The sequence below is a fragment of the Pristiophorus japonicus genome, chromosome 8, assembly GCF_044704955.1.
Source record: "Pristiophorus japonicus isolate sPriJap1 chromosome 8, sPriJap1.hap1, whole genome shotgun sequence".
NCBI lineage: Eukaryota > Metazoa > Chordata > Chondrichthyes > Pristiophoridae > Pristiophorus > Pristiophorus japonicus.
The window spans coordinates 8,938,964-8,960,376 of record NC_091984.1 but is presented as its reverse complement, the minus strand read 5'-3'; the positions used below and the strand labels follow the sequence as shown (position 1 = coordinate 8,960,376).

The window sequence follows — 21,413 nt, the reverse complement described above, 5'->3', positions numbered from 1 at the left end:
CTCTCTTCGATCCACCTCTCTCTCTCTTTCTCCCTCTCTCTCTCCCTTCCCCTCTCTCCTTCTCTTCTGCCAACAGCCCCCTCCGCCACCACACACTGCACCCAATGGATCCGATGACCATCTCCTTCTCTCTCATTTCCCCTCTGTCTCTGGCTCTCTTCAGCAGCTGTCCCCACTCTGCCCCTGGCCACCAATGCAAACAGCGATCTTCTCCTTGAGGAGTGAAGTAAAGCGTGGCCCACAGTGCAGGTCACAACTGTTGGGTACTGTGCATTCACGGCTTTGGGAGAAACATAGAAACATAGAAAATAGGTGCAGGAGTAGGCCATTCAGCCCTTCGAGCCTGCACCGCCATTCAATAAGATCATGGCTGATCATTCCTTCAGTACCCTTTCCTGCTTTCTCTCCATACCCCTTGATCCCTTTAGCCGTAAGGGCCATATCGAACTCCTTCTTGAATATATCCGATGAACTGCCACCAACAACTCTCTGCGGCAGGGAATTCCACAGGTTAACAACTTTCTGAGTGAAGAAGTTTCTCCTCAACTCATTCCTAAATGGTCTACCCCTTATCCTTAGACTGTGTCCCCTGGTTCTGGACTTCCCCAACATCGGGTACATTCTTCCCGCATCGAACCTGTTCAGCCCCGTCAGAATCTTATATGTTTCTATGAGATCCCCTCTCATCTTTCTAAACTCCAGTGTATAAAGGCTCAGTGGATCCAGTTTCTCCTCATGTCAGTCCAGCCATCCCTGGAATCAGTCTGGTGAACCTTTGCTGCACTCCCTCAAAAGTAAGAACGTCCTTCCTCAGATTAGAAGACCAAAACTGAACACAATATTCCAGGTGAGACCGCACCAAGGCCCTGTACAACTGCAGTAAGACTTCCCTGCCCTTATACTAAAATCGCCTCGTGTGAAGGCCAACATACCATTTGCCTTCTTCAACACCTGCTGTACCTGCATGCCAACTTTCAATGAATGATGAACTATGACACCCAGATCTCGCTGCACCTCCCCTTTTCCTAATCTGCCGCCATTCAGTTAATGTTCTGCCTTCGTGTTTTTACCCCCAAAGTGGATAACCTCACATTTATACTGCATCTGCCATGCATTTCCCCACTCGCCTAACCTGTCCAAGTCACCCTGCAGCCTCTTAGAGTCCTCCTCACAGCTCACACCGCCACCCAGTTGAGTGTCATCTGCAAACTTGGAGATATTACACTCAATTCCTTCATCCAAATCATTAATATATATTGTAAAGAGCTGGGGTCCCAGCACTGATCCCTGTGGCACTCCACTAGTCACTGCCTGCCATTCTGAACAGGACCCGTTTATCCCGACTCTCTGCTTCCTGTCTGCCAACCAGTTCTCTATCCACGTCAGTACATTACCCCCAATACCGTGTGCTTTGATTTTGCACACCAATCTCTTGTGTGGGACCTTGTCAAAAGCCTTTTGAAAGTCCAATTACACCACATCCACTGGTTCCCCCTTGTCCACCCTACCAGTTACATCCTCAAAAAATTCCAGAAGGTTTGTCAAGCATGATTTCCCTTTCATAAATCCATGCTGACTTGGTCCAATCCTGTCACTGTTTTCCAAATGCGCTGCTATTTCATCCTTAATGATTGATTCCAACATTTTCCCCACCACTGATGTCAGGCTACAATTGCCCGTTTTCTCTCTCCCTCCTTTTTTAAAAAGCGGTGTTACATTAGCTACCCTCCAGTCGATAGGGACTGATCCAGAGTTGATAGACTGTTGCAAAATGATCACCAATGCATCCACGATTTCTAGGGCCACTTCTTTTAAGTACTCTAGGATGTAGACTATCAGGCCCCAGGGATTTATCAGCTTTCAATCCCATCAATTTCCCCAACACAATTTCCTGCCTAATAAGGATATCCTTCAGTTCCTCTTCTCACTAGACCCTCGGTCCCCTTGTACATCCGGAAGGTTATTTGTATCTTCCTTAGTGAAGACAGAACCAAAATATTTGTTCAATTGGTCTGCCATTTCTTTGTTCCCCATTATAAATTCACCTGAATCTGACTGCAAGGGACCTACGTTTGTCTTCACTAATCTTTTTCTCTTCACATATCTACAGAAGCTTTTGCAGTCAGTTTTTATGTTCCCAGCAAGCTTCCTCTCATACTCTAATTTCCCCCTCTGAATTAAACCCTTTGCTCCTCTGCTCAATTCTAAATTTCTCCCAGTCCTCAGGTTTGCTGCTTTTTCTGGCTAATTTATATGCCTCTTCCTTGGATCTAACACTATCCTTAATTCCCCTTCTTAGCCACGGTTGAGCCACCTTCCCTGTTTTATTCTTACTCCAGACAGGGATGTACAACTGTTGAAGTTCATCCATGTGATCTATAAATGTTTGCCATTGCCTATCCACTGTCAACCCTTTAAGTGTCATTTGCCAGTCTATTCTAGCCAATTCACGCCTCATACCGTCGAAGTTAGCTTTCCTTAAGTTTCGGACCCTGGTTTCTGAACTAACTGTGTCACTCTCCATCTTAATAAAGAATTCTACCATATTATGGTCACTCTTCCCCAAGGGGCCTCGCACAACAAGATTGCTAATTAGTCCCTTCTCATTACACATCACCCAGTCTAGGATGGCCAGCTCTCTAGTTGGTTCCTCGACATATTGATCAAGAAAACCATCCTTAATACAATCCAGGAAATCCTCCTCTACCGCATTGCTGCCAGTTTGGTTAGCCCAATCTATATGTAAATTAAAGTCGCCCATGATAACTGCTGTACCTTTATTGCATACATCCCTTATTTCTTGTTTGATGCTGTTCCCAACCTCACTACTACTGTTTGGTGGCCTGTACACAACTTCCACCAGCTTTTTCTGCCCTTTGGTATTCCGTAGCTCCACCCACACCGATTCCACATCATCCAAGCCAATGTCCCTCCTTACTATTGCATTAATTTCCTCTTTAAACAGCAACGCCACCTGCCTCCTTTTCCTCTCTGCCTATCCTTCCTAAATGTTGAATACCTCTGGATGTTGAGTTCCCAGCTTTGGTCACCCTGGAGCCATGTCTCTGTGATGCCAATTACATCATATCCATTAACTGCTATCTGCGCAGTTAATTCGTCCACCTTATTCTGAATACTCCTCACATTGAGGCACAAAGCCTTCTGGCTTGTCTTTTTAATACATCTTGACCCTTTAGAATTTGTCTGCAATGTTGCCCTTTTTGTTTTTTGCCTTGGGATTCCCTGCCTCCACTTTTACTCTTCTCCTTTTTATCTTTTGCCTCTGTCTCCCTTTTATTTCCCTCTGCCTCCCTACATAGGTTCCCGTCCCCCTGCCATATTAGTTTAACTCCTCCCCAACAGCACTAGCAAACACTCCCCATAGGACATTGGTTCTGGTCCTGCCCAGCTGCAGACCGTCCGGTTTGTACTGGTCCCACCTCCCCCAGAACCGGTTCCAATGCCCCAGGAATTTGAATCCCTCCCTTCTGCACCACTCCTCAAGCCACGTATTCATCTGAGCTATCCTGCGATTCCTACTCTGACTAGCACGTGGCACTGGTAGCAATCCTGAGATTACTACTTTTGAGGTCCTACTTTTTAATTTAGCTCCTAGCTCCCTAAATTCGTCTCGGAGGACCTCATCCCGTTTTTTACCTGTATTGTTGGTACCTATGTGCACCATGACAACTGACTATTCACCCTCCCTTTTAAGAATGTCCTGCACTCGCTCCGAGACATCCTTGACCCTTGCACCAGGGAGTCTCGGTTGCGGCCGCAGAAACGCCTATCTATTCCCCTTACAATCGAATCCCCTATCACCATAGCTCTTCCACTCTTTTTCCTGCCCTCCTGTGCAGCAGAGCCACCCACGGTACCTTGAACTTGGCTGCTGCTGTCCTCCCCTGATGAATCATCCCCCTCAACTGTACCCAAAGCGAGGTATCTGTTTTGCAGGGGGATGTCCGCAGGGGACCCCTGCACTACCTCCCTTGCACTGCTCTTCCTGTTGGTCACCCATTTACTATCTGGCTGTGTACCCTTTAGCTGCTGTGAGACCAACTCGCTCAACGTGCTATTCACGTCATTCTCAGCATCGTGGATGCTCCAGAGTGAATCCACACGCAGCTCCATTGCCGTAATGCGGTCTGTCAGGAACTGCAGATGGATACACTTCTCACACACGTAGTCGTCAGGGACACCGGAAGCGTCCCTGAGTTCCCACATCGTACAGGAGGAGCATAACACGTGTCCGAGCTGTCCTGCCATGACTTACCCTTAGAATAACTTAATTTGGCAACAACAATGCTAAAGGTTACTTACCGATAAAGAAAAGAGAACGAAAAACTACTTACCAATCACCAGCCAATCACTTACCCCCTTGGCTGTGACGCCACCTTTCGCTTTCTTTCTACTTCATTTTTGCCTTCTCCCTGCATCTGCACCAGCTGGGCCTTTATAGGCCTCTGACCCCGGACTCACACCTCTCCACGATCACGAACTCCCGCTGCCATTCGCAGCCTTTATAGGCCTCCGACCCCGGACTCACGCCTCTCCACGACCATGAACTCCCGCTGCCGCACGCGGCCTTTATAGGCCTCTGACCCCGGACTCACGCCTCTCCACGACCATGAATTCTCGCTGCCTCTCGCGGCCTTTATAGGCCTCTGACCCCGGACTCATGCCTCTCCATGACCATGAACTCCCGCTGCCTCTCGCGGCCTTTATAGGCCTCCGACGTCCCCAGACTCTTGCCTCTCACCAACCACGAACTCCCGCTGCCTCTCGTGGCCTTTATAGGCCTCCGACATTCCCGGACTCTCGCCTCTCACCGACCAAAGTATCATTTGCCAGTCTAATCTAGCCAATTCACGCCTCATACCGTCAAAGTTATCTTTCCTTAAGTTCAGGACCCTAGTTTCTGAATTAACTTTGTCACTCTCCATCCCAATAAAGAATTGTACCATATTATGGTCACTCTTCCCCAAGGGGCCTCGCACAAAAAGATTGCTAATTAGTCCCTTCTCATTATATATCACCCAGTCTAGGATGGCCAGCTCTCTGGTTGGTTCCTCAACATATTGGTCTAGAAAACCATCCCTAATACACTCCAGGAAATCCTCCTCCACCGCATTGCTACCAGTTTGGTTAGCCCAATCAATATGTAGATTAAAGTCGCCCTTGATTACTGCTGTACCTTTATTGCACACATCCCTTATTTCTTGTTTGATGCTGTCCCCAATCTCACTACTACTATTTGGTGGCCTGCACACAACTCCTTTGGTATTCCGTAGCTCCACCCATACCGATTCCGCATCATCCCAGCTAATGTCCTTACTTACAATTGCATTAATTTCCTCTTTAACCAGCAACGCCACCCCGCCTCCTTTTCCTTTCTGTCTATCCTTCCTAAATGTTGAATATCCCTGGATGTTGAGTTCCCAGCCTTGGTCATCCTGGAGCTATGTCTCCGCGATGCCAATCACATCATATCCATTAACTGCTATCTGCGCAGTTAATTCGTCCACCTTATTCCGAATACTCCTCGCATTGAGGCACAGAGCCTTCAGGCTTGTCTTTTTAACACCCTTTGCCCCTTTAGAATTTTGCTGTAATGTGGCCCTTTTTGCTTTTTGCCTTGGGTTTCTCTGCCCTCCACTTTTACTATTCTCCTTTCTATCTTTTGCTTCTGACTCCATTTTGTTTCCCACTGTCTCCCTGCCTAGGTTCCCATCCCCCTTCCATATTAGTTTAACTCCTCCCCAACAGTGTGCATGTGCAGAAAGGGATCGAGTGCGCATTGGTGGCACCGGGATACCGCGAGCATATGCAGAAGGCCAAAAAGATGTTCGTTAGATACTCACGGTGACTGAATATAGCAGATTAAGGGCTGCTCTAATTGATGAATTTAACATGATCAAAGGAGCTGATTGGGTAGATAGAGAGAAAGTAATTGCACTGGAGGGTGAAGTCCTGAACAATGCACTTCGGGGTTGGCTTTAATGGAATACAATATTAAATAACATGGATAAGGTAAGTCCAGAGACTAAGCCAATGGATGTAAATGGAAATTGGTGAAAAGTAAACATGGAACAGAAATTTAAAAAGTGAAGATTTTGAAATAGTGCACAAAGCAAACCAACAGAGGCAAAAACACTGGGCTATTCCAAAATACAATTAGATGTCCTGATGAGACTATTAATGTACCAGATGGATGAGTTTCAGGTGAATTGATTCTACTCCCATTTCTTGTGCAATGCAAACTGACCATTTCACCTTACCTCAAAAAAGTGCTTGCAAGTATAGTCATAACCAAACAATGCAAGTCCCAACACGAGCTTTCTGGATTCAATACCCAGATTGATATAAGCGGACAGACCTAAATGGGCAAAAAACAACAATGAGTTTCTTAACATTGATATAGAGCAGGTAGACCCTGAACCTGAACATCTTATTGTACATACCTGATACAACCTGGTGATAAGGAGCATTTGACATTGCAAAACACTCATTCATAGTTTCCTCATGCATATCATAGGATTTCACAATCAAAAAGTCACAATGTTTTGCAATTGTAGCAAAGTCATAGCATTGGCCCTCTATGCAGTTTGGAGACCAAGGCACAGTAAATGTGATCTAAGGGCCAAAGAATAACACGAAGAAGTTAATTAGTAGCACTTTAGGTTAACAAGATATTAATCATGTTTAGTACCTCATCATTCACCCAAATTCTTCCGACAATTTTTCTGTCAATTATCTCTCCTCTCCTCGAGGCATCAAGTTGTGACCAAATTGCAATCGCAAAACTACCGGCCATGCTCCAATACCTGATCAAAGTGATGTAAGAAATTGTGAATTGGAAGAAATAACTTGAGACCAAGATGTCCCTTCAGATTGGTGTTAGAATAAAGGATTAATTCCCTGGTTCAATAGCCAAAGTGACTTGAACAGCGTGAACATCAATAACTGATAACAGGCAGCTTCAAACATCTGAAGGCCAAGAATGGAATGTCTGACTCCAACCTTGGGAGGATGTGAAGAGGGGGGTTTCACCCAAGAGTTGAGACAAAGAACCCGACATACAATAGGTTAAATGGTCCTGTCCGTATCCTACACCAGGTCCATCCCTAAAAAGAATTAAAAAGAAAGACCCAGAAGGCATTTCAGGGCAGACGGTGAAGAAAAGAACTGTTTGTACCACCAGCCGTCTGTGGATCGGGACTAATAACAACTATTTATCACGGTCGTAGGTCTACTATGTCTGTCCTGATTGTGTGTTGTGTTTGACTATATTTGAACTATCAATTCATTTGCCTTATAACTCCTAAGACCCTTTGGGTATCTGTGAGTGACCTGTGATCCTGAATCTTACAGTGATCACATTTGATCACGTGAGGCCAGACATTAATAGGTCGAAATTCACTACCAGTGTTTTTGAGACGGGGTCACCGCTTGAGTGCTGATTTTACTGCCAGGCATTAGGTGCAGGCTCTAACGACCAAATTCAGTTTTTACACCCAAAGGTGGCAGAGCAGCGCTGAAAAGTGGCGTTGCACACACATCCTCGGGCGGAGGCTCAGGAGGCTACCGCCATGCTCGGAGAAACAAGCGGAAGAAAAGGGAAGGAAAAGTAAATTACTAAAAGTTCTCCAATCCACACACACACATTTCCCCACTCTTAAAACTAATGAAATCATGCAGAAATAAATAAAGAGAAAAATGTACCTTCCTTTCTCGGCGATTCCCCTCATAACTGCTCTTGAACCACCACTTTTTTCAGGCTGTACGGCAGCAGTTCAAAGCAAATATCCCGACAGAGCCATTGTTTGCTGATGATGTCACTACGTGGGTGGCGTTAGCTGGCTCAGTGTTGCCTCTTGGCGTCTCTGCCAAAGAGCCTACTCTATTTCAGCCGGGCCGTGGACGCCACTTAACGATGATGGGAGGCTGTTGCCGCCTGTTTGCCACCTACCGCCGGTGGTAACGGGCGGCATCCACAACCAAATATCGACCCCTGAGTGCTGGCAGGATATTAGACTGTGAGGGGAGGAGCAAAGCAGTTGGTGTCCTTGCCCAACATCTGCACTGCAGTTTCAGCGGGTGGTTCCAGATAGCAATCAGATGATTCATTTGACCCAGTGGCACGAGGGGCAAATTTTTCCCTCCAATATTCCAGCTGCGAATGGACCATGGGCTAGACTTTCCACTTTTGTGCAGATCGCCCAAAAATGGTCGTTATTTCCAGCGTGGGCGAAAAAATGGGTTTTGAGATCGCCGGATTATCGCCCATTTTCAAAACCCGAACTTTCCATTTTTGAAAATGGGCGTTACCGCGAGCTAGCTGAAATGGGCGTTAGCGTTACATTTTTTTGACCTTCTGCCGTAAAGTGTCACTGACCAGAGCAACAGCATGGTAACGCTCATTTCCCACGTTTCAGGAGGTCAGGGGTCATCATTACATGCGCAGAAGAGGAGGCAGAGTGAGAGGGAGCAGAGAGGAACTGAAACATGTGTGGGTGTGGTGTGTGCTTGTTTGGCTGTTTTGGGAGGCAGGAGTGAGATTTACCAGCAGCAAAAAGCCTACTAAGCACAAAGACGGTAGTTGGCACTGAGTTTTTGTGGAACAAATAATATTTAACTTGGAAGGAATGGAGGAAGTGACCTAGCACAGTATGGAGACTGACGCTGGTGAAAACAGTGAGCTGGGAGAGGAACAATTGGGAGGACAAAAAAGAGCGAGGAAGTTCTCGGATGAGGCAAATGCATCCCTCATGCAGGAGGTCAAGTCACGCTGGGGTCAATTGACCCAGGGAGGGCATGGGACGCCCACCCCAAAGGCCTACCAGAAGATATGGCCGAGATAGCCGAGGTGGTCTTGTCGATGACCAACGAGGTGCGTGATGGCAACCAAACCTGCAAGCGACGGAACGACCTTGTCGGATCCACCACAGTAAGTATTACATTTATTTACAAGTACTTATATATTTATATAATTGGAATTGTAAGTGTAATGAGTGATTAAAATCAGATGTGATGTCTTGCACTTACACCGGGAAGATTACTCAAAGCCTGCGGTCACGGTGTATGTCGTTAGGTAAAGAATGATCATTTTCATTATAATAATGATTACATCTGTCGGTCATGTGTTGTATCAGTCTCTGTGACAGTACCTAGCAATAATATCACGCAATGATCTCATGCCATGTCGTGCTGTTGTTACCTTTTATAGAAGTAGCTTTCGAGGAATAGGGCCGAGCAGAGGTTAACGTGTGGGGGGGCGACATCACTGAAATCAAGGAGTGGATGTTGGCACTAGTGGGGAGCCACCCCCCGGTCGGTCACGCAAGCAGCAGCACAGCCTGATGTGATGCCACGTGAGTAAAGTATACATCATTGTGTGATGTAAAGTCAATAGATGCCACACACACTCATATCCGACCAATATTATATGATCGATGAATCATAAAATTCTTGTCTAAATAATGATGTCCTCATGAGAATCATTGCATTGCAGAATTTGGTGATAGTCATGAAATGTGATGTCTTGATGATCTTGATAGTGGTGTTTTTGTCGTGCATATGCTGTGTGTTGCGCTAGACTCACCATGTGCCCCTAGCACCCCCTTCTCCTCTAATAACCTCATTTATGTTTCGCAGCTCAGCCAGCAGCACGGCCCCAGGCAAGGCCACAGAGGCCAGAAGGTGAGGGCGCGGGGCCGGACTCACCGGACGATCCTCCATGTGGTGCTGAGGAGCACCGATACTCACCCGTGCACCTGCCGGGTCCCTTCTCAACGGATGACAGTGCTGACGTCGAGGAGCCTGCATCCCCAACTTCCATATTCCATTCGACACTAATGACATTTAGTACTCCCGCGGCCATTCGCACATCCAACATGGAGGTACCGGGCCCAAGCAACTTGCCACAGGGCGCCCCAGGTGTCTCCAGGATGGCGCCGACCAAGCGGAGGTTGGTTATACATGGCAGGTCTGCACCACGAGCAGCAGATCTGAGCAGGGACATGGTACACTTGTCCAGGAGGAGTGTTGACATAGGTCAGCAGATCCAACAAATAATGGGGGGCAAATCCCTCCAGCTGGCCAGCATGTCTGCCACTATGATGGCGTACATGCCACAGCTGGTGGAGGCCATGGAGCCAATAGCCAGGAACACTGATGGCGGAGGCCTCCCAGTGGTCCCGGAGCACGGCACTGCGCCCCAAAGTGCCGTACCCCCAATGCCAATGACACATGAGAGCCAGGACGAAGATATTGCTTTTGGCCCGGAGGACATTCCCACCTCGGGACCGTCCTCTCCCGTATCCGTCCAAGCAGCGGTTCTGCCGTCATCCCCCCCAATGAAGCAGCACCTGAGGAGCTCCTCAGCCAGGCTGCTTGGAGGCAGGAGGGGAAGGGGAAGGGGTAGAGGTGTGGGGTAGAAGCGGAGGGGGGAAAGGAAAGTGAGGTGCAGGTGTTGTCTTGGGCATATTTTTATGTTGTTTGTGCTATTTTGGTGAGAGGTTCGAGGGAAGGGGTGAGGGGGCTATCTTGCTAGTTTGCATTTGTGTTCTGTGTTGCTGGAAATGGTGACCATTCGAATGATATAAATGTGATAAATTTGTTGTGAGGTGGGGAGAGGTGTATTTTACAGTTATAATTATGATTTCACACAAATGGTTGGATTAAATGTTTTATATCCAACATAACTTTGTTGCACAGTGTCTCAGATAGCTGCACCATTACACACTGGTGATTCCTTAACATGAAAGGGTATAATTACACTTAACTTGAATCAACTTAAACTTTAACAGTCACCAAGGTGATGCACACCAGTGATGTCTGACCTGCACACCCAGCAGTGTTGCAGCTTTGTAAATAACCACAACGTTCTTTCATTTATGAGCTGCTGACATTAGTTTCCATTTTGTGGCTAAATGGGCGATATATGGGCATTATACCTCATTTCAGCGTTAAAATGATGTTAAGTGGGTGATATGCATGCAAAAATAACGGAAAGTCTAGCCCCATGATTTGTACGGCTTGCGTATTCACTGCCTTAACACAAGGCATTAATGAGCCGACACTTAAGAATTAAATGACAGCACGTCAGGTTAGCAAGGTCTGTCATATAAAAACCTCATAACAATAAAATCTGCTTCAAGCATCATTGAATAAAAATGCAGCAAGTGCTTTCGACCTATTTAATGGTCCTTAATTTCAAAATAAACCATCGCGTGTAAATCACGGGACATTTCCGAAGGATGTTATAGGGCCCTGCATAAATACAAGTTTCTCTTCCCTTTACGAAAGATTTCGATAGAGTGAGTTAGAATAAACTGTTTTCAGTGGCAGGAGGGTCGGTAACCAGAGGACCCCTTAAGGTAATTGCCAAAAGAACCAGAGGTGACATGAGGAGGATATTTTTGACAGCAAGTTGTTGGTAACTTTCAAAGGCAATTGGATAAATACTTGAAGGAAAAAAGTTGTAAGGCTATGGAGAGAGAGCAGGGGGATGGGAGTCATTGGGCAGTTCTTTCAGAGAGCAGGCACAGGAACGATGGGCCAAATGGTAATCTTCTGTGCTCTATTGTTCTGTGAACTTGCGTGAATATTACAGTTTGAACCATGCCATTCATGGAAGCTGGGCTTCAACTAACGGTAGAATTCTGGGCTACAAGTGGGGCAGCACCAAGTTTGCTGTATATCCAGTTGAAGCTGATTCAAATTAAAATTTCTAACCTCAGCTTTGGTCAAAGCAGAATGGAACCAGATGGTGCACTAATAAACAGCAGCTAAATATCACTATTTCCATTTTCTTCTCCAGAAAAATATCAATGTTCCTTTATAATTAAATAGAAACAAAATTGTTATCCTCATTTTTTTAAATGGCTCCTTTACTTTAACTGTGGACTCCTTACTATGACCATCAACATATTCCCTGTCACTCCCGGGAAATGTGCATCCCTATAATTGCTACATAACCAGGCTGATGTAACTTCAGTTTTTCCCTATGTCCAGTTGCGTGCGCAATTTGACTGTCACTTCAAACCTGAGACATTCACTTCTATTTCCACAACTTCTCCCGCTTGATCTTTTCTCCCTATTCCCCCCTGACCTTCTCTCCTGTCGTCATGCTGCCTTTCAACTCCCCTCTCTCGGTTACTCTGTCCTCCCAAATCCCTACCCCGACCCTTCATTACACTTCGACCTTCCTCCTCTCCTGCCGCCGTCGCAGGCTCGACTCGCTCTTAGATAAGCCTGCAGCTTCTCTCTGTGCCTCTCTTGGTATGCTCCGAAGGGCCCACCGTGGCACTCGTCACTGTCTCCTCAGGGGTAGTGTCCCCAACGGTCCCACCCCACTCTCCCACCGACCTTGCCACCCAGCTAGCCCACAGGGGGCTGACCTTCGTCCAACTCATCCCTCCAAGTGCTGACCCTGTGGATGCTGGCAGTGGATCATCCATCACCGACCCTCTCCGCATTTCCCTCCAACAACTGCCTTGCCATCCATGAGTTTATCGTGGATGATTGCATCGACATCTTGGACGTGACGGAAACTTGGCTGAGGGGTGATGAAACCTTGGGGCTGAAATTGCCCCTTACTTTAAGGCCTGTTACCGCCGGAAATCAGCGGCCACGCTGCGGAGTGCAATGGCCGCCGATTTTACATGTAATGGCCACATTTAAAAATTCCACTCCTGCAGTATCCCGTCAGTGACCCACTCCCCCCCACCGCTACTCTGCTGTCTATCAATCCTAAGTGCGTCATAAGCGCGTGCACCCGCTATGGCGAAATTCCGCCGAACAAATCGTGCTCCCACAGCACGGTGCCAAAAGTTGCTGTTTTCTGCCGGTGCAGTGAGGTTGTAAAATGGCGGTGCGGCTCCCATTAATGGGAATACCTACTACCACGGCCGCCATGTTATATATTTTGTCGGCCAACTGCCATGTCGGGGTAACAATTATGCCCCCGGGTTCGGCCGGGCCGCCAACAGGAAACCTGCCACCCCCTCTTTGGTGCCAGGCCACTGGTCCGGCCTAAACATTCCCTGGTGGCCCAGTGGACCGAACTTAAACAATCGCGCAGGTTCTCCCCTTTAAGTGAAGGGGAGAGCCGTGGTGATGCGGCACCGTGATGACATCATCAGCGCTACGCTGATGACTGACAGCGGCGGCCACCCCGCCAAACCCCAACGTCCTCCGCTCGAGTGTGCTCACTGCCGCACTTCCGCCCCTGTTATGACCGACTTCCGATCCACCGGGAATAAAAAGCCAAAGGGCAGAATTTCGTTCAAGAGGCCAACGCAACCAACATCATCATCAGAGGCAGTCCCTCGGAATCGAGAAAGACTTGCTTCCACTCTTAAAATGAATCCTTAGGTGGCTGAACAATCCAATATGAGAAACACAGTCCCTGTCACAGGTGGAACAGATAGTCGTTGGGGGAAGGGGTGGGTGGGACTGGTTTGCCGCATGCTATTTCCGCTGCCTGCGCTTAATTTCTGCACGCTCTCTGCGATGAGACGCGAGGTGCTCAGCGCCCTCCCGGATGCACTTCCTCCACAGGGCGGTCTTTGGCCAGGGACTCCCAGGTGTCGGTGGGAATGTTGCACTTTATCAGGGAGGCTTTGTAACGTTTCTTCTGCACACCTTTGGCTTGTTTGCTGTGAAGGAGTTCCGATTAGAGCACTTGCTTTGGGAATCTTGTGTCAGGCATGCGAAAAATGTGGCCTGCCCAGCGGAGCTGATCAAGTCTGGTCAGTGCTTCAATGCTGGGGTTGTTTGCCTGGTCGAGGACACTAAAGTTGGTGAGTCAGTCCTCCCAGGGGGTTTGTAGGATCTTGCGGAGACATCATTGGTGGTATTTCTCCAGCGACGTGAGGTGTCTGCTGTACAGGGTCCATGTCTCTGACCCATAAAGGAGGGCGAGTTTTACTCCAGCCCTGCAGACCATGAGCTTGGTGGCAGTTTTGAAGGCCTGGTCTTCAAACACTCTTTTCCTCAGGCGTCCGAAGGCTGCATTGGCGCACTGGAGGTGGTGTTGGATCTCGTCGTCAATGTTTGCTCTTGTTGATAAGAAGCTCCCGAGGTATGGGAAATGGTCCATGTTGTCCAGGGCTGTGCCGTGGGTCTTGAGGGGCAGTGCTGTGCAGCGAGGACAGGCTGGTGGAGGAGCTTTGTCTTATGGATGTTTAGCGTAAGGCCCATGCTTTCATAGGCCTCAGTAAATACGTCGACTGTGTCCTCGATTTCAGCTTCTGTATCAGGGCAGATGCAGACATCGTTTGCATTCTGTCACTTGACGACAGAGGTTGGGGTGGTCTTGGACCTGGACTTGAGACAGCGAAGGTTGAACAGGTTCCCACTGGTTCTGTAGTTTAGTTCACCACCAGCGGGCAGCTTGTTGACTGTGAGGTGAAGCATGACAGTGAGGAAGATTGAAAAGAGGTTTGGGGTGATGACGCAGCCCCGTTTGACCCTGGTCCGGACGTGGATTGGGTCTGTAATGGATCCGTTGGTAAGGATCATGGCCTGCTTGTCGTCGTGCAGCAGGCGGAGGATGGTGACGAACATTTGGGGGCACACGAAACTGCGGAGGACGCTGCATAGACCCTCACGGTTGTCAGTGTCAAAGGCCTTTGTAAAGACGAAGGAGGCCATGTATAAGGGCTGGCGCTGCTCCCTGCATCTTTCCTGCAACTGTTGCGCTGCAAAAATCATGTCCGTTGTGTCCCGTGGGGAACGAAATCCATGCTGCAACTCCGGACGGAGCCCCTCAGCTACTGGGAGAAGACTGTTGAGGAGGACACTAGCGACTCCTTTCTCAGTGGCTGATAGCAGGGAGATTCCTCTGTAGTTGCCGCAATTTAACTTGTCCCCTTTTTAAAAGATGGTCACAATCACTGCATCTCTGAGATCTCCCAGCATGCTCTCCTCCCTCCAGGTGCGCGAGATGAGGTCATGCATTCGCACCAACAGTGTCTGCCCGCCATACTTCAGTGCCTCAGCAGGGATTCCATCCTCTCCCGTAGCCTTGTTGTTTTTAGTCTGTTTTCTATCTTGTGCAGTGTTGAGGTTTTGCCAAGGGGGTGGCGGGTAGCATGCTGTGGGATGGAGTCGAGAACACTTGGGTCAAAGGCAGAGTCTCGGTTGAGGAGATCTTCGAAGTGCTCCTTCCAGCAGGCCCCGACTGCCTCGGTGTCTTTGATGAGTGTTTCCCCGTTCTTGGCCAGCAGTGGGGTGGGGCCTTGGGTGTTTGGGCTGTAGGTGGCCTTGACTGCGATGAAGAATCCTCGCACATCATGCTGTATCTGCTGTGCTTTCTCCATCCACCACCTGTTCGTTAGGTCTCGGGTTTTTTGGTGGACCTCAGTCTTGAGCCGTTTGTAATACTGCTTTGCTGCTCCCGAGTTGGGTTTTTGTTTAAGGCTCAGAAATGCCCTGCACTTGCGATCTGTCAGATCTTGGATCTCCTGATCATTCTCATCAAACCAGTCCTGGTGTTTCCTGGTTGCGTGATCGAGCGTCTCTTTACAGGCACTGGTTAAGGAGGCCTGGAGGGCAGACCAAGCGTTGTGTGCATTCTGCGTCTTGGGGTCATCAAGGCGCGCGAGGCTAGCTGTGAGTCGCCGACTGTATAGGGCTCTCTTAGCTGGGCAACTAGCACGCCGGTAAAAACATGAGGAACAGGGTAGGTGCCCTGTTTCCAGCGGTGGGCAACTTCAGTCTCTTTACCTTTAAATAAAGCCTCCCACCCGGCTATACCTTCCATCACTTGCCCTGCCCAGACCGCTGTGATGGCGATGTGGTTCTCATCACAAAATCATACCTTGGTCTATCCCCCTACTCCTCCTGCACCTTCTCCTCCTTTGAACATCTCACCTTATTCCACCCCTCTCACCTCTCATTTAAAATTCTCCTTCTCTACCGCCCATCCAAGCACAATAAAAATGTAATGACGGATATATCCTCACTGCTTTCCTCCCTCAGCCTCTGCACCCAGCGACTTCTCATTCTCGGTGATTTCAACCTTCATCTCAATTCATCATGCTGTCTCTCCACTGAGTTCACTACTCTCCTATCCTCCCTTAATCTCTCCCTCCATGTGAACTCCCCAACCTATATACACGATTTCTCCCTTGACCTTGCCATCTCTCGTGGCCTCGCTATTCCTACCGTGTCAATTGCAGATCAGATAATCGCTGACCATTTCCTTGTATCGCCCTCCAACCACACCCCCCTTCCCCCAAACAACGCTACTTTCTTCGACATCTGCCCCTGGAAAACACTCTCTCCCAACTCTCTTACAACTGCACTTATCAACTCCAATCTGTCTAGCCTTTGTCCCTCCATTCACCATGATATTTCTGCAGCCACCGATCTGCTCGTCCACACCCTCATCACCACCTTTTTACCCTACTCTCTATTAAAACAATTATTCTCTCTCACCCTGGCTTTTCCCCCTGGTACGGCCCTCATCTTCATTCCCTCAAGTCCAAGGGGTGCAGATTTCAACGGATGTGTTGGACAACAGGTTTAGCCTTTCACTGCCAGATCTGGCTGGACCATATAAACCATTATCGGGTTTGACTCTTGTCTGCCAATACTGTTCACTATTCCAGGATCAATCTGGAATGCAAAGATAAGCCCCAGTTACTATTCACTACTGCCAATTGTCTTCTTAAACCCCCCCCCCTTATCGCCATCACACTCACCTCCAACAACAAGTGCGGGGAGCTCATCATAGAATCTTAGAAATTTATAGCACGGAAGGAGGCCAATTCAACCCATCATGTCCGTACCAGCCAACAACAACCTATCCGGCTTAATCCCACTTGCCAGCTCTTGGTCCATATCCCTGCAGTTTACAGCACTTCAAATGCACATCCAAGTACTATTTAAATGTGGTGAGAGTTTCTGCCTCTACCACCCTTTCAGTCAGTGAGTTCCAGACCCCCAGAATCTGCTGGGTGAAGAAATTTCCCCTCATATCCCCTCTAAACATTCTACCAATTACATTAAATTAATGGCCCCTGGTTGTTGACCCTCTGCTAAGGGAAATAGGCCCTTTCTATCCACTATATCTAGGTCGCTCATAATTTTATACACCACAATGTGGTCTCCCCTCAGCCCCCTCTGTTCCAAGGAAAACAAACCCAGCCCATCCAATCTGTCCTCATAGCTAAGATTCTCCACTCCCGGCAACATCCTCATAAATCTCCTCTGTACCCTCGCGAGTGCAATTACATCCTTCCTGAAAAATGGTGATCAGAACTGCACGCAGTACTCTAGCTTTGGCCGAACTACAGTTTTATACAGTTCAAGCATAACCCCCTTGCTCTTGTATTCTATGCCCCGGCTAATAAAGGCAAGCATTCCCTATGCCTTCTTAACCAACTTATTAAACTGGCTTGCGCCCTTCAGTGATCTGTGGACATGCACGTCAAGGTCCCATTGTTCCTCTACACTTCTGAGTGTCCTATCATTTAATGTGTATTCCCTATTCTTAGCAGCCCTCCCCAAATGCATTACCTCACTTTTCTCCGCATTAAATTCCATTTGCCACTGTTCTGCCCACCTGACCAGTTGATTGATATCTTCCTGCAGTCTACAGCTTTCTTCCTCATTATCAATCGCACAGCTGATTTTAGTATCATCTGCAAACTTCTTGATCGTACCCCCTGTATTCAAGTCTAGATCATTGATGTATAGCACAAAAAGCAAAGGATCTCGTACTAAGCCCTGCAGATCATCATCATCGGCAGTCCCTCAAAACGAGGATGACTTGCTTCCACGCCAAAAAGGGATGAGTTTCAGTGAAGGAACTAATATTCCAGATGTTAACGGGTGGAAGATGCCTGTGCGTGGATTTTTTAAACGTGTGGTGGCCGTTGCACACCAGCCACAACACGGGCTTGACAGAGCTAGATCTTAGTCCAGTGGCAAGGATTAACCAAGATGACTGGAGGCCTGCTCTGCTGCACAGGCCTAGTGCGCACACATATCGTAGTGTGGGCTGCAGAACACCACTGAAAACACCCATCAACCATTACCCTCTGCTTCCTGCCTTTGAGCCAATTTTGGATCCAACTTGTCACTTTGATTTGGATCCCATGGGCTTTTACTTTCGAGCCCAGTCTGCCACCTTGGACCATATCAAAAGCCTTGCTGAAATCCATACACACTACATCAAACGCACTACCCTCATCGACCCTCCTTGTTACCTCCTCAAAAAATAGAATTAAGTTAGACACGATCTTCCCTAAACAAATCCGTGCTGACTGTCCTTGATTAATCCGTGGTCTTTCTAAATGAAGATTTATCTTGTCCTTCAGAAATTTTTCTCACTGATTTTCCCACCACCGAGGTTAGGCTGACTGGCCTGTAATTGCTCGGACTGTCCCTTTCTCCCTTCTTAAACATAGGTACCACATTAGCAGTCTCCAGTCCTCTGGCACCACACCTGAAACCAGAAAGGATTGGAAAATATGGTCAAAGCCTCTGCAATTTCTTCTTTTGAGACCAGCTGATCAGCTGCCTCTGCCACTTCCTTTCCTTCCCCTCGCCCATCGGGCCAAATTTCCTCTGAGTTTCCCCCCTGCTTTAGCCCTGAACTCACATCTCTCCCCAGTTTCTCTCTGATAGCCCCTCTTGACCCCTTCATGCTCATATTGTCCATGAGCCCCACTTCATGCTCCTTTGATCCTATTCCCACTAAACTGCTGACCACCCAACTTCCTTTTCTGTCTCCCATGTTAGCCGACATTGTTAATGGTTCTCTCTCTCAGGTACTGTCCCCCTCTCCTTCAAATCTGCTGTCATCACCCATCTCCTCAAAAAAACAACCCTTGACCCCACTGTACTTGCAAGCTACCGTCCCATTTCCAACTTCCCTTTCCTCTCCAAAGTCCTTGAACATGTTGTCACCTCACAAAGCTGTGCCCACCTTTCCCAGAACTCCACGTTTGAATTTCCTCAATCTGGTTACCACCCCAGCCACAGTACTGAAACGGCTCACATCAAAGTCACAAATGACATCCTTTGTGACTATGACAAATGTAAACTATCCCTCCTCATCCTTCTCGACGTGTCTGCAGCCTTTGACACGGTTGACTACTCCACCCTCCTCCAATGCCTCTCTGTTACCGTCCAGCTGTGTGGGACAGCACTCGTCTGGTTCCATTTTATCTATCTAATCCTAGCCAGAAAATTACCTGCAATGACTTCTCTTCCCATTCCCACATCATTTCCTCCAGTGTCTAACCTTGGCCCCCTCCTATTTCTCAACTATATGCTGCCCCTTGGTGACATCATCTGAAAACACGGCGTCAGTTTCCACATGTACACTGACAACACCCAGCTCTACCTCACCATCACTTCTCTTGACACTTCCATGGTCTTTAAATTGTCAGACTGCTTGTCCGACATCCAGTTCTAGATGAGCAGAAATTTTCTCCAATTAAATATTGGTAAGAACTAAGCCATTGTCTTTGGTCCCTGTTGCAAACTACATTCCCTAGCCACCGACTCCATCCCTCTCCCGAGCATTTGTCTGAGCCTGAACCAGACTGTTCACAAGCTAGGTGTCATATTTGACCCTGAAATGAGCTTGCGGCCATAAATCGGCAGCATAAATGAAACTGCCTACTTCCACCTCCGTAACATTGCCCATCTCCGTCCCTGCCTCAGCTAATCTGTTGCTGAAACCTTCATCCATGTCTTTGTCACTTCTAGAGTACACTACTCCAATACACTCCTGGATGGCCTCCTACATTCTACCCTACATAAACTGAGTTCATCAAAAACGTGACAGTCCGTGTCCTAAGTTGCACCAAGTCCCGTTCATCCATCACCCCTTTGCTCGCTGACCTACATTGGTTCCCAGTTAAGCAATGCTTTGATTTCAAAATTCTCATCCTTGTTTACAAATCCCTCCATGGTCTCGCCCCTCCCTATCTCTGTAATCTCCTTCAGCCTCACTACCCGCTGAGATATCTCTACTCCTCAAATTCAGCCCTCTTGAGCATCCCTGATTATAACTGCTCAACCATTGGTGGCCGTGCCTTCACCTGCCTGGGTCCCAAGCTCTGGAACTCCCTCCCCAAACCTTTCCGCCTCTCTGCCTCTCTTTCCTCCTTCATGACGCTCCTTAAAACCTACCTCTTGACTAAGCTTGTGTCATCTGCCGTAATTTCTTCTTACGTGGCTCGGTGTCAAATTTATTTGTTTTTTCTTATAACACTCCTGTGAAGCACCTTGGGATATTCTACTACATTAAAGGCAATATATAAATACAAGTTGTTGTTGTTTACCTGAGATCCAGGTATTTCACGGTGGAAGGTTTGTGTGGTTTCGTGAATCAGCTCAATCATTCCAAAAAGATATAATTCATCGTTTTCCAAAAATTGCTGATAATTCACAAGGAGTCCATCCATAAATTGCTTTTTTGCCAACTGTATTTTAGAATTTATCCAATCTGTTCGCATTGCAGAGCTGGTAAATAGCTCTCTTGTTAAACGTCCTAATGAAGAAAGAAGAAACAACTGACATTTATTCAGCATCATTTGTAGAACATAAAGCCCAAGGCATTTTACAGGACAGAAGTGCAAACATCAAGTAGTAAGTAGGAGAGGAAGATTTAGCTAGAACTTGCACTTACATAGTGCCTTTCACATCCTCGGGATGTCCTTACATGACTCAGAGCCAAATAATTACGTTTGAAGTGAAATCACTTGTTTTATAAGCAGATGTGGCAGCTAATTTGTGCCTAATAAGGTCTCATAAAAAGGAAATGAACACAAAAGGTAATTCTAAGGACTTTTATAGGTATATAAATAGTAAAAGCTAATAAGAGGAGGGTTGGGGGGCATTTAGGGATCCAAAAGGAGACCTATGCATGGAGGCAGAAGGTTATGGCTGAGTTATTAAATGAGTACGGTGCATCTGTCCAAAGAACAAGAAGCTGCCATAGACATAATGAAAGAGGGGGTAGTTGAGATACTGGATGGGGTATAAATTGATTAAGAAGAGGTACTAGAAACATTAGCTGTACTTAAAGTAAATAAGTCACCAGGATCGGATGGGATATGTAAAGTCCTTACTCTACAGCATGAAACCACATGAGGCACATTCCAGGGACAAGGCCACTCTGTGACCTTAACTCTTTATTACAGGACTCCAGAAGTGATGACCCTGCGTGGGACCTCCCTTTATATACCTGTGTGATCAGGTAAGGAGTGTCTCCCACATGTTCACCCTCTGTGGTCAAGGTGTACATCTAAGTTGAGTGTTTACAGTAATACAGTGGTGTTACATTGTAGTTACAAACATGACAGGATGCATCCTAATACACTGAGGGAAGTGAAGGAAGAAATCGCAGAGATATTAGCCATAATCTTGCAACCCTCCTTAGA

The 21,413-nt window shown here is 47.4% G+C and overlaps 1 protein-coding gene and 1 long non-coding RNA gene across 2 annotated transcripts in view; both read right to left on the bottom strand.

Moving 5' to 3' along the window:
- The window catches only part of LOC139268400 (uncharacterized), a 234,522-nt gene that overhangs the window by 79,552 nt on the left and 133,557 nt on the right, over positions 1–21,413 (bottom strand). The gene's annotated exons all lie outside the window — the stretch shown is intronic.
- The window catches only part of LOC139269273 (di-N-acetylchitobiase-like), a 76,062-nt gene that overhangs the window by 39,536 nt on the left and 15,113 nt on the right, over positions 1–21,413 (bottom strand). Inside the window, exons 3-5 of the mRNA XM_070888360.1 lie at positions 20,313–20,521; positions 6,465–6,636; positions 6,282–6,379 (exon numbers count right to left, since the gene is read on the bottom strand). Coding sequence (XP_070744461.1) covers positions 6,282–6,379; positions 6,465–6,636; positions 20,313–20,521 — 479 coding nt within the window. The remainder of the gene's footprint in view (positions 1–6,281; positions 6,380–6,464; positions 6,637–20,312; positions 20,522–21,413) is intronic.